Source organism: Octopus bimaculoides, chromosome 1, assembly GCF_046866305.1.
Source record: "Octopus bimaculoides isolate indiv1 chromosome 1, ASM4686630v1, whole genome shotgun sequence".
Classification (NCBI taxonomy): Eukaryota; Metazoa; Mollusca; class Cephalopoda; order Octopoda; family Octopodidae; genus Octopus; species Octopus bimaculoides.
This window is the reverse complement of record NC_142928.1, coordinates 158,158,664-158,171,835: the sequence shown is the minus strand read 5'-3', so window position 1 is coordinate 158,171,835 and position 13,172 is coordinate 158,158,664. Positions and strand designations below refer to the sequence as shown.

Sequence of the window (13,172 nt, the reverse complement as noted above, 5' to 3'; positions counted from 1 at the left end):
AACTGTGTGAAAACCCAGAGTGTGTAAATGCCTGTCTGTCCTTTCATCATTCGACAGCCAGTGTTGGTTTGTTTATGTCCTTGTGGCATTTGTGGTTCAGCAAAACAGACCTTTAGAATAAGTACCAAACTTAAAAATCTAAGTATTACAGTCGATTTGTTTGATTAAAACACTTCAAGTTAGTGGTCTAGTATGTGTGCAGTCCAATGACTGAAACAAGTAAAAGATAAAATATTAAAATTAATAATTGAAGATCCTACAACTAAAAGACCCTGAGTCATGTTAATCTACATGTGAATTAAATACTTTAAGAAGTAGCATCATCAAATATATTGAGAAAATGCAATATCAGCTTACCTTTGGCCCTTCTCTCTTGAGTGGTTCAACAGAACGTATAGATTTCTGAGGTGTTACTCTCCTAAGAAATACACAGAAATGAGATTCCACAAATCAGTTTATTGATAGTCTTCTTTAACAGCATTACATGTTATTTTCCTATTCTAATATGTAGAGTAATATTTTTGAAAATCTAGCTACATAGTCCATTAGCCAACAAAAGAACCTCCATGTGAGTGCTCAACCAGCTAGAAATAACAGCTAAATATCTTTCAAACTACACCCTACTGTCTTAAAAGGTTAAATTGGATAACATAGTCAGTCTGGGGGGGGGCAACTTGAATGCTAAGCAGCAACATTACAACATGACATCATTGTTCAGTCAAAAATGTGGTCAGGACATTTTCAGGAAAGTGGACTTAGGTAAGGCAGGCAACATGCCTTACGTGTAAAGATTTGCTTTGTGTATGTACAAGAACCCTTTGAACTGACTAATGCATTACTAATGATTATTTTCTGAGATACAAGAAGTAAACGGAACACATTCGGATGTGAGGCATCAAGCCACACACCATAGGATATCTAATGCAGCGGTCTTCATTTAACCCGAAATTCTTGACCCTTGCCCTTTTAATACTTAATAACATCTTTTGAAGAGGAATAAAAAAAAAACTGTACCTGAACAGTTAATTATTGTACTAAGCTTTATTCTTATAGATATTGCAAATAAATCATAAGCAACTGCATTGAATCATCAAACAAGACAAAAGTAGAAGTCCTGTTTAATGATTTTTAACCTTTTTGATACCAATCAGCTCAAGACTGTCTCTGGTTCTTTGTTAGAAAAACTACCAGTTTTAAAGTGCTTACATTTAGACAAAAGTGGTCATTATATGGAAAAAAAAGTTGGTGCTTGATCATTTTCAAAATAAATTGTAATTCAGTCAGTGTATTGTTTAAAATAGGTTACAAAATGTTTAATACTCATAGTTGAAATAGCCCTAATCAGTCCCTATTTGACTAGCCTTAGAGCACAGAAGTAATCAGGACATAGAGATAGGATATTAAACATAGTTGTTTCAGTCAAACTTTTAATCAAATTTCTAAACATGGCTATCTCATTCTAATAGTTGACTTGTTGCCCAGTACTTTAGGACTTAAATCCTGCAGTCTTCCTTCTGAAGGCAATGAAGATTTTTTATAAAAGAAATTGACCTTGATGCTGCAGTACAGTAGTTGAATCAAGCAAAAGAATAAAAGAATAGAATTTAAGAGAAAAGGAATAAAAAATCAACTTACCCTGAATGCGTTGGGGGACGGCCTTTTTTCTGTGAAAATAAATTTAAAAAATGAAAGCAGCATGTAAAAATAAAATTTAGCTGACAAATTAAATTCTGAAGATATATAAAGAAAATGGTGTGGGTAGTTTGACAAGCAAAATAAAATACTGGCATGAAGATGAAGATAAAAAAATTGAGCAAAATTTGTTGATGACCTTGAGTAGCAAAGTTAACAAAGTTTACTTAGAGATGTAAACTCTAAGTACTTTGCATATGATGAATACATACATAAGTGTGCGTGCTTGCGTTTATGTTATTGCATAAGTAAATGTGTGATCAAAGGCATTCTTCCTATGACCATCCCATCTTTTTCTATATCTGTGACTAGACCGTTGAGTGTGATCTGAGGGTGATTTGGCTGCTATTTTTAGCAAACTAAGTGACACAAATTATGCTTTCATTGGTCTGGATACATATGTGTTAGGTACATATGTATATATGTTTCATGTGTATCTCTTTATTGACAAAAAAGCATAAAAAGAAACAAGTTCAATGAAATATAAAGCAATGGTCAAGGGTAAGACAATAAACCAGTAGAATAAGTGATTTACAATATTCAGTTTTTCCCCCACTACCTACAGCTTAACTTCATAGGCCATGTTTCATTTTATCAACCTCAACTCATTGATTATAACTCATCTTTACTAAAAAATACAAGCTTTGTAACTGTGAAGGAAACTGATATAAAAACAAACCAACAAGAGAATCTCTTACACCAGGAGAGTACAGGCTCTTTTGTTTGCATTCAGATTTGAAATCATCAGCAGATGAAGCTTCCATAAACTCATGAAGAATTAGTTTAAGCCTTAAGATCAAAATAGTAATTTAATATATACTGTTGTATTCATTTCTGTCTTATCTTAGACATAGCATAGAAGCAGGCATGGTGATGTGGTAAAGAAACTTGCTTTCCATTCACATGATTTTGGGTCTGATCCCACTACATGGCAACTTGAGTGTCTTCTACAATAGCTTTGGGCAGACTAAAGCTTTGAGTGGATTTACTGCATGGAATCTAAAAGTCTGCCATGTGTATGTGCGTGTGTGAAAATGCTTAATGATGATGATGATGATGAGTTAGTAAGTCACACAGAGAAGCATATGGGAAAGTGAGTTACTACATGGTTATGAATCCAAACATTCTAATGTGCTTATTGTTAATAATCTAACATAAATCTGTAAAATTAATGAGTCATTATTTTTTTCAGTGCTGTGTATTCTCACAGTTTCTCAAGTACTGAGGCACTCCCCACCTATGCTCTTCATGGTAACTTGATTTGCTAGAAATAGTACCCAAATTTCACCAAATCATACCCTACCATCTTATTAAGGGTTGGATATACGAAAACATGAGATGGTCAATGCCAGAATATCTCTGACTATAGGTTTGCTCAAATTAGGGTTTACCTAAAATAAACAATAAGAAGAACTAATATAAAAATGAGAAAATTCAAAGCTTTACCTTTTTCTTTTGGACTGGAAGAGCAATGTCTGAATCAGTGTCTGAGGATCGTCTTTTGCGGTTAAATGTTGACTGAAATAAAAAAAATAAAAAGACTTATAAAAATCATAGAAATACATAGACATAATAAATTTACTAATGATTTGATGATCAATATAGCAATAGCAATAATGAACTTCTTATATAAAGTGCTCAGGGGCCTACAACTTGTTGAAAAAAAGGATAAAAGAGGGGTTAGGAAGTGGCAATAAGACAAGAAAAGAAAGATGCAATGAAATCTAAAAGTGTATGCACAGTAAATTAGAATAAAATACAAGAAGACAGGGAAATGAACTGTAAAAGAACCAGAGAAAGGAAAGGATACTTAAGCATGTCAGGAGAAATGGTGGTGAATTTTGAGAAGCATGGAATTTTGAAGGATGCAGAAGAATTGATCTTTAAATTCACAGTTAAAACATACTTATAAGTGAGTGTCCATTTCCTTTAAATCATGAAGCATTTTAAAAATAAAATTATGAATGATATCCTATGATAAATTGTGCAATCTCAAATATCAGTTTAGTCATATTAACCCTTTTGGTACCAAAGGGCTGGGGATTGCAACTGGTTCTTTCATTGGAGACCACCTATTTTAATGTGTTCACTATATAAATTCTTTCTAAATTTTGGCACAAGGCCAGCAATTTTGAAGGGAGTGACAATATGATTACACTGATCCCAGTACTTGTCTGGTACTTCATTGTATCAACCCTTAAAAGATGAAGTGCAAAATTGATCTTGGTGGGGTCTGAACACAGAACATAAAGAGCTGGAAGAAATGCTGCTAAGCATTTTGTCCAATGTGTTAAGAATTTTGCCAGCTCGCTGCCTTGCTCATTACCGAAATTAAAAATGTAGTTTTATGGAATAAACATTCTGCTGTTGTGTTCCAAACACCAGCTTGGTATATCAATTAATGAATAAAATTATTTTACTAAAGCCTTCAAAATTCTTGATTAATTTCCAAAGGGCTAGTAATCAAACATATATAGAAATATAAAAAATAATTGCTAATGAGTGAAATTGTGCATTTGAGATTATATCAAAATATCCAAATAGTAAAACTTACTCGTTTAGAACTGCCAGCTGTTGTTAGTTCAGATACATTCTCAACGGGTGCTTTATCATACTTTATATTTTGACGATCTGGAACGTACATCTTTTTAGCCTGAGAAAAAAACAGAAAAGAAGTTTTTATTATTAAAAAGAGGGGACAGCACAAGGACAGACAGAACATCACAGTGGGGAGAAAAAAAAATGAATGAAAAATGGAAAAATGACCCTGCTTGGTGTGTCTGTCCACTATTTATCAGTAGTGGAACAGCCTACTTCTCACTTGGGGGTGTCCGTCACAACATCTCCCTGCTTTGAGATTTTTTTTTTCTTTCACACATTATTATTATTATTTTTTCTTCCATACAGAATTATTTTTCTCTTCAGAATGTTGCATGTAATACCAGTCTACATTGTTCACCGGTAGTGCTGCTACCCCATGTGCTACTAACACATAGCGACCTGACAGAAATCCTACAAACAGATTTATATTATTTTTCACTTTGTGTAGTTCAGTTCTGTGTTAGTCTTATCTGCCACTGTGTGTAGTTCGACTCCTCATTGCCACTGATATGTCCCACATTATGATGACGTATTTCGTTGTCTGCATGACTGGCCCAAACAGCATACCTCGCTAACTGGCTGCTTGTTGTGTCTGTTCACTATTTATCAGTAGTGGAACAGCCCGCTTCTCACTTGGGGATGTCCGCCACAACATTATTTTTATTTTTATTTTTTTTAAGCAATGAACTCCAGGTCCTTGATTCTAAAAACATGCCTTCAAACTTAAATCTATCAACACATAGATAGCCTATTGCACACAAAGACATTATTACATACTCAAATACTGTATATGAACTATCAAACAAATGGCCATCTTTTCACATGGCTGTGTGGTAAGTAGCTTGCTTACCAACCACATGGTTCTGGGTTCAGTCCCACTGCGTGGCACATTGGTCAAGTGTCTTCTACTATAGCCTCGGGCTGACCAAAGCCTTGTGAGTGGATTTGGTAAACAGAAACTGAAAGAAGCTCGTTGTATATATGTATGTGTATATATATATATGTGTGTGTGTGTGTGTTTGTGTGTCTGTGTTTGTCTCTCCAACATCGCTTGACAACCAATGCTGGTGTGTTTATGTCCCCATAACTTAGCAGTTCGGCAAAAGAGACCGATAGAATAAGTACTAGGCTTACAAAAGAATAAGTCCTGGGGTCGATTTGCTCAACTGAAGGCGGTGCTCTAGCATGGCCGCAGTCAAATGACTGAAACAAGTAAAAGAGAGAGAGTACATATTTTATCTCAATTTTAAGGAATAAGGTAACAATATTAAAGAAAACAAAAAAAAAAATGAAATACAAACCTCTTCTAGAATCTTCTGACAAACTGATTGCACATGTTCATCTTTCACGGCATTTAGTCCATTATTAAAGCGAATGTTTTCTATACCAGGATTAAAGAATTTCTGTAAAATTGAAGTGTATAAAAAATTAATTGCAAAATAATACAACTGTAAATTTAGATAGAGAAAAATGTAGTAAACAGTGTCAGTTAACAGGTTCAATTTAATGTCAGTTAACAGGTTCACTTTATTGCTATCTACATAGCAATGAATTGAACCTGTCCCTGGTAATGTACTACAAGTAGAAGTAGAGGTGTTGGATGGGAATTCTTCTACTCGGAATTCTTCACTATATTCGTTGCCAACCCTCACTTCACTGACAGCATCCCTGTACAGGGCTTGTACAGCTCTTACCAACCACTCATCTATCCCTAGTCTCTGCATTGACTACCAGATAATGTACAATGCCAGTGTGCATACACGACAGAGTGTAAGCGCCCTGAGAGAAAAGTCAGACGTAAGAAGCATCACATGTGGTGTGCAAGAGAGATGACTGCGCTGGTATGGTCATGTATTGTGTATGGATGAGGACAGCTGTGAGAAGAAGTGTCACACCCTAACAGTGGAGGGAACCTGTGGCTGGCCCTTTGAAATACAGGTACTCATTTTTGTCAGCTGAGTGGACTGGAACAATGGGAATGAAGTGTCTTGTTCAAGGACACAATACGCTGCTGGGAATCAAACTCATGACAATACTATTGTGAACCAAATTCCCTTATCTACCAAGCCATGCAACTTCAAGGGTTAACTAAAAGTCTGAAAACAAACATGGACGTTTAGGTCAAAACTTATGAAAATTCTTTGGACAGGCAAAAGGTTAAAGAAATAAACAAATGAAGCAAGCTTACCTTTAAATAATCCTGAATGACATGGTCAATTTCTTTGTTGATGAATCTTTGTAAATTTTGTCTTATCAGGTCCAATGATTTAGTGGAGCTAGTAATGCAGGCTACCCTGGAATTTGTAAAACAAGAGAGGAGTGAGTGATCAGTGTGACTGGATGTAATCTGATCTGGATTACATAACTGCAAAGTGAACTTCTAAACTATTGTCATGTCAGCATCATGAATGCACACACACACACTGTTTACATATAGATAAAAAATATTTATTCAAAGCTTATATTTAGTCAGTTGTTACTCTCAAGTTCCTTAACCCTGGTTCTGTGAAACAAAACTCATATAAAATAAATCTAAATTATAATTTCTCATCAAAATTTTATGTTAATTTATGTTGCAAGCATCAGCTTATTAATGACAATTTTTTTTTTATTATTAAAATCTTCCTTATTTTCAAAAAGGCAACAGGTTTTACTAGAAAGAGGCTAACAAAAGGGTTAAAACATGGAGAAATGAGATCCTGGAGAAGTGATGGCGGTATGACATTTCAACTTCAAATAAATGTATTGCATACTTTTTCTTCTTTGTTTGTACTAACATACACACGCACATTTGTATATATATTTATATAAATTTCTTGCCTTCACTAAACGATTTATAATAGTTCATATCTTACTTAGCCCTTGATATAGCTGCTGCATGACATCGGAATGTAGACTTATAAGCCTGACTAACTGGAAAGTTATTCAAAGTCTGTAACCGCATGCTGAATGGCTTTGGCTGAAATAGAAGATAAGACAAATGATATAATTGGAACTATAACAATTCCATTTTAATAGGTGAATCTGTGTACATTATATGTGTGTAATATATATATATATATATATATATATATATATATATATATATATATATATATATATATCATTATCCTTTTAACATCTAAATTTTCCATGCTTGCATAAGTCAGATAGAATTCATTTCGGCAGATTTTCTACAACTCGATACCCTTCTTGTTGTCAACATTCACTTGTTTCCATGAAAGATATTTCCCCATGGTTGGACACGTTTTCATTGTAGATTGGAAATAATGAACACTGCTTGTATGACAGTGATGCTCATTTACAACAGTCATATAATGTCAAGACAAAGACACACACACACAATGTGTTTCTTTCAGTTTCTCTCTATCAAATCCAATCACAAGCCTTGGGCTACAGTTGAAAACACTTGCCCAATGTCTCATGCAGTGGAACAAAATTTAAAATCATGTAATTGAGAAGCAAACTTTTTCATCACACAACCATGCCTGCATCCATAAGAAAACGTATTCATATCTGTATCTTGAACAGTTGTATATACACAAATACTCAACAGAACAATGGACCATGTGCTCTCTCATATCAGTAAATGAGGCATAAATAGGGAATATATCATACACTATCCACAACCCCATGTTCAATCAGAAAAGTACCAACAAGGTATCTGAGAAATATGTAAAAGAAAATTATTTTCTACCCATGAAACAATCTACAGTTAACCAAGGAAAAGGTTTGCAGCATTGCTAGCAGGAGAAATTAGTGATCCAAGCACTTCTATTATAAGTCAAAAAATTACCTTTGTATTGTCTACACAGTGGACAGTAGCCTTAAAATTTAAATATAGTTACATAGATACAAAAAAATATTTGTACACGAACACACATGTATGAATGTGTGTGTATATGTATATCTATATATAGGTGTATGTATATGTATATGTGTGTGTATATATGTATGTGTGTGTGTGTGTGTGTGTATGTGTGTGTGTGTGTGTGTGTGTATATATATATATATATATATATATGTGCATATATATATATATATGTGTGTATATATCATCACCATCACCATTTAACGTCTGTTGTCCATGGTGACATGAGTTAGATGGTGTAACCACAGCTGACAAGCTGGGGTGCTGCACCAGACTCCAGTCTGATAATGCCAACCACTTTACAGAGTGTGCTTTTACGTGGTGTCGCATGGGCGCTTTTCCATAGCACTTCCATGAAGGATTGGTCTTTACACTTCTGCTGCAGAGTATGAGCCTTCTTGAATGCGGCAAGGCATCAGATATCCTTTGTCCATATATATATATACATAATATCAGCAAGGAAGATATTAAATATAAACTAGTGCCAACACTCGATATTAACCCGCATGAGACTGTTCCTGATTCTAAGACACAAACTTCCTATTGAAAACAATCTAAATTAAAACCTTACGTCAAAATTTCATATAAATTTACATTCCAAATGACCAGCTCCATTATGATGAAGTTACTTTACAAACAACTTTATAATAAAAATTGACTGAAACAAAGGCAGTGTATTTCAACAGAAATTCAGTAATGAAAAGGTTAGAAAGAATGTTCTGGTAGTCACATGGGCTAAGATTTTCTCATAGTATGATAATTTAAAAAAACTGAATGTAAAAACATTGTTGCTTTGGAAATAATAATGCATTCTTTAATAACCATAAAGGTTCCCAAACAGATTGAGGATGATACAGTGTAGGATTATATCAAATATGTGTAAATGCGACAAATACAAGGGCTATCCGTGACCATCAGCTGTCTCTCTTTCCAATCTAAAGGTGCATGCCCAGAGAAGGCCCATTCACAAAGACCATGCTTGCTACTCACATCCACTCATCAACAAATTTACTGGGTAGCAGCATTTCCCTCTCCACCTTCATTTTCCTTTAAGCATTTTGTCCAGTACACTAAAAATTCTGCCAACTTGCTGCTTTGCTGCTGCTGCTAATAATAATAATAATAATAATAATAACAACAACAACAACGATAAATAACAACATCGATGTGCTACACCAGGCTCCCCATTCAAAAACAAATTTAATCCAATAACAGCGATGGAATTAGATAAAGGAACCTGTGGAAGACTTGAAGAAAGCGGTCTTTTAATGAACATTAAAAAAAAAAACAAAAAAAAAAACGAAGTTTTACTGCCATACAAAGCACAGTTTCTCCTGTGCATGATGTCTCAATGAAACATGTGTAAAACACACGCGAAATCAACACTGGAAAGTTTACAAATTATAAAATAGAAATGGAACAAAACACTAAGCACATAAATTGAGTAATTACACATACACTCAAATGTCTACACAATCATATATACATTTTGATACCCATAGGACCACACATATATCTCAATGTTTACACAACTACGTGAAATTTACAGGACACACATTTACGCATATGAAAACATGTGTCACAAACGAAGCAAAAGCAAAAACAAAACTTTTTTCTTTTTTATTTTAATTTTTCGAACTAACACAGACAGAGTGAACCATTCATAAGTTTAAAAACACCACAAAAAAACTATGCTAGGAGATAAATCTATCAACAAAAAAAATACAGACGAATACATATCTGTTAGCCTTAAGAAGCTACATTACGAGCAATATTTACATGCTGAGAACTCGGTGACGGTGTTGTCTCAAAAAATTGACCCTAAACAGACAAATCCGTCCCCTGGTGTCAACATCAAAGCTTGTCATGCCTCAATGATAACAAAGCAGATTACAAACCAGATTGGATACGAAAAATCAGCTACTGGTTCAGATCTTCCTGAAACACAGGAGCTGGAAGTACCCCACAACCGGAATATGCCAACAAATAGTCATCCATGCTCGTCATCAAATAACCAAAAGACAAAAAATGAAAAATGGTCTAGGGAAGATAATAAAGAAGTTCTTACGGCCTTTCACCATGCCATATATTTCACCACAAATAAATCTAATACTGTAGAAACCTACTAAAACTGGAGACAGAAGCACCTTGAAGTAAGACCCAACAAAGTAACACACTTGCAAACGTCAGAAGAAATATTATAAAAAAAAATTACTAATTGAAGTAGAGATTGACGAAATTAAACAAGCAGGAAGGTATAAAAAGAACAAAGCTGCAGCTAAAGAAGATACTAGAGGAAATAATTATAGACCAAGCCCAGGGCTGATGAAAATGCAGTAATGATTGAAAAAGTTAATGTAATTGATAGGCAAAGTGAAATACTCTCTGAACCAACCATAAACACTAAGGCAGATGAAAATCAAATAGATGAAGAAAGTAACACAGAAACTAACCCAACACAACTACATGATCTAAAAAATCAAATCATGATTGAATGGCTGAAAATTAAACAAACCAGTATGAATGAATGCGATACTCTCCCAGAAATTCCCAATTCTAACCAAAACTTGAAAATAATTGGTAAAATCCGCCTTACGCTTAAGGATATAATTTCAGCTAATGATGTTGATATTACAGATCTGAACCAACTGTACTATGCATCCCTAAAAATCTCAACGATTCTATGTGGTGAAAAGATTAGAAAACGACAACATTCCCACAAAAAGCCTTCTTGGCAAGAACATATTCAACACCAAATTAAGCTACTTAGGTCTGACATAGAATGTTTGAAAAACCTTAAGTCTGACAAGAGTATCAAACCTACAAAAACCTGAAAATTAAAGAAAAAATATAATATGAAAACCATACTTGACATTGATACCATCAAAGCTGCCCGCATAGCAAGGTACAAGGACAATAACATTAAAAAATAACCCCAAAAATTTTTACAGAAAGATAGGGAAGATATCAGTTACAGTAAAGTCTGTCCTATCAAAAGAAGTGCAGGAAATTTGGAATAAAATTTGGGCAGAAGGAAAAAGAACACAATGAAAAGGCCCCTTGGATTGATAGAATATCTACAGACTTAGACTCCTTAGAGGATCAAAAGTGGGAGGGTGTCAAGATAGAAGATATAAGATCTGTTCTCAGGAGAGATGTGGCATTTTCCAGGGTGACTCACTATCACCACTCCTCTTTTGTCTAGCCTTAATACTTCTCTCAAAATTGCTCAATGATGCACAATATGGTTATAAAATGTTTGATAAAAGTATAAATCATCTCATTTACAAGAATGATTTAAAGCTCTTTGCAAAAATTGAGCAACAACTCAAGGGCTTACTAGCGATTGTTAAACAATTCAGTGATGACATCAGGATGCAATTTGGCCTCGATAAATGTGCAAAAGCTACCTTCATCAAAGGAAAACTAACAGAAACATCTAATGTTAACCTTGACCAGCAGAATGTCATAAAAGAGTTAGAACCAACAGAGAGCTACAAATAGCTAGGGGTAATTGAAGGGGACGGAATCAAACATTCAGTGATGAGGGAAAGGATCAGAAGAGAATGTTATCGCAGGGTGAGAGCAATACTCAAGACAGAGCTGAATGCAAGAAACAGGATCGAAGCGATCAATGCTTTAGCCATACCAGTCATGACTTACAGTTTCAATATCATTAACTGGTCAATTATTGAAATATGTAATCTTGACAAAAAAATACGAAAACTGTTGACAATGCATAGAATGCACCACCCTAAGGCAGATATAGATTGACTTTATCTGCCAAGAAAATAGGGAGGCTGTGGACTTTTACAACTGGCATTAACAATGAAGATTGCCACAATCGGCCTGGACACTTACCTGAAAAACTCTGAGGACTGGATGTTAAAACTTGTCTCAAAACATGAAAACAAGAAAGCGTCATACTCAGTAACAAAACAGGCAAAGGAATATCTAAGTGAATTCCAAATACAACAAATTCCAGAATTAGATGTACTAGAAACAAGCGCAGAAAAAGTTAAGCGCATGAAAACCCGTGCTAAAACTGCTGCCTTAGATATTCTGACTGATAAATGGCAAATACCCAAAGAGAGCAAATAATGTCAATGTTGACAAAGCCCTTACCCTTCAATGGCTAATGGCTTAAAATCAGAAACAGAAGGGGTTATCATGGCAGCCCAAGATCAATGCCTACCCACAAGGAACTACCAGGCCAACATATTAAAGAACGGCAGCTTCCCAACATGTCGTGTATGTCAACAACAAAATGAAACCATTGATTATGTTGTCTAGAGCTTACAGAATATTTCAAAAGGCATGATAGAGCTGCATAATATATTCACTGGGTAATTTGCAAAAACCTGGACTTGCCCCATAATAAAAACTGGTGGGAACACAAACTACCTCCAGTGCTTGAAAATGATCACATCTCACTCCTCTGGAACTTCACCATTCAAACTGACAGAAAAATAGATGCAAATAGGCCAGACATCATATTGAAAGACTTCAGACAAAAATCATGCCTCCTCATTGATATGACTGTCCCAATTGATATAAACGTATCTGTCAAGACCTACCAAAAACTGAGCAAATATAAAGATCTTGAAATAGAAATTAGCAAAATGTGGAACCTGAAGACTAAAACAATACCTGTTGTCACAAGTGCCCAAGGAATGATAGCAAAAGGGGCTGATTGCTACCTAGCTCAGATATCAGGAAACTCCAAAATCTCAGAAATTCAAAAGATAGTGCTCATGGGAACTGTCCATATCCTACATAAAATACTGTCTATGTAATCTCAAATTTTAAAACAAACACGTAATTGTCTTATGGTTTCTTAAACATTCTCTAGAACAACACTATGTACAAAACCAAATATATGGCACTCTAAGCATAACACCAACATGAACTTCTAACTTGTTGTCTTTTGAGGTCTCTGGGTGAGACTTGGAGCCAACTTGTAGAAATGCAAAGCAAAAGTCAAACATAAAAATAATAATAATGGTTT

At 34.7% G+C, this 13,172-nt stretch overlaps 1 protein-coding gene across 7 annotated transcripts in view; it reads right to left on the bottom strand.

Moving 5' to 3' along the window:
• Positions 1-13,172, bottom strand: part of LOC106868443 (uncharacterized) — a 79,843-nt gene that overhangs the window by 17,688 nt on the left and 48,983 nt on the right. For all 7 annotated transcript variants that reach the window (XR_016243893.1, XR_016243888.1, XM_089361236.1 and 4 more), the window contains 7 exons: positions 7,149-7,252; positions 6,482-6,587; positions 5,595-5,696; positions 4,247-4,345; positions 3,139-3,210; positions 1,636-1,664; positions 358-418 (listed from right to left, as the gene is read on the bottom strand). Coding sequence is in view for 5 of the 7 variants with exons in the window: in XM_089361236.1 (XP_089217362.1) it covers positions 358-418; positions 1,636-1,664; positions 3,139-3,210; positions 4,247-4,345; positions 5,595-5,696; positions 6,482-6,587; positions 7,149-7,252 (573 nt within the window). In the remaining 2 variants the exon portion in view is untranslated. The remainder of the gene's footprint in view (positions 1-357; positions 419-1,635; positions 1,665-3,138; positions 3,211-4,246; positions 4,346-5,594; positions 5,697-6,481; positions 6,588-7,148; positions 7,253-13,172) is intronic.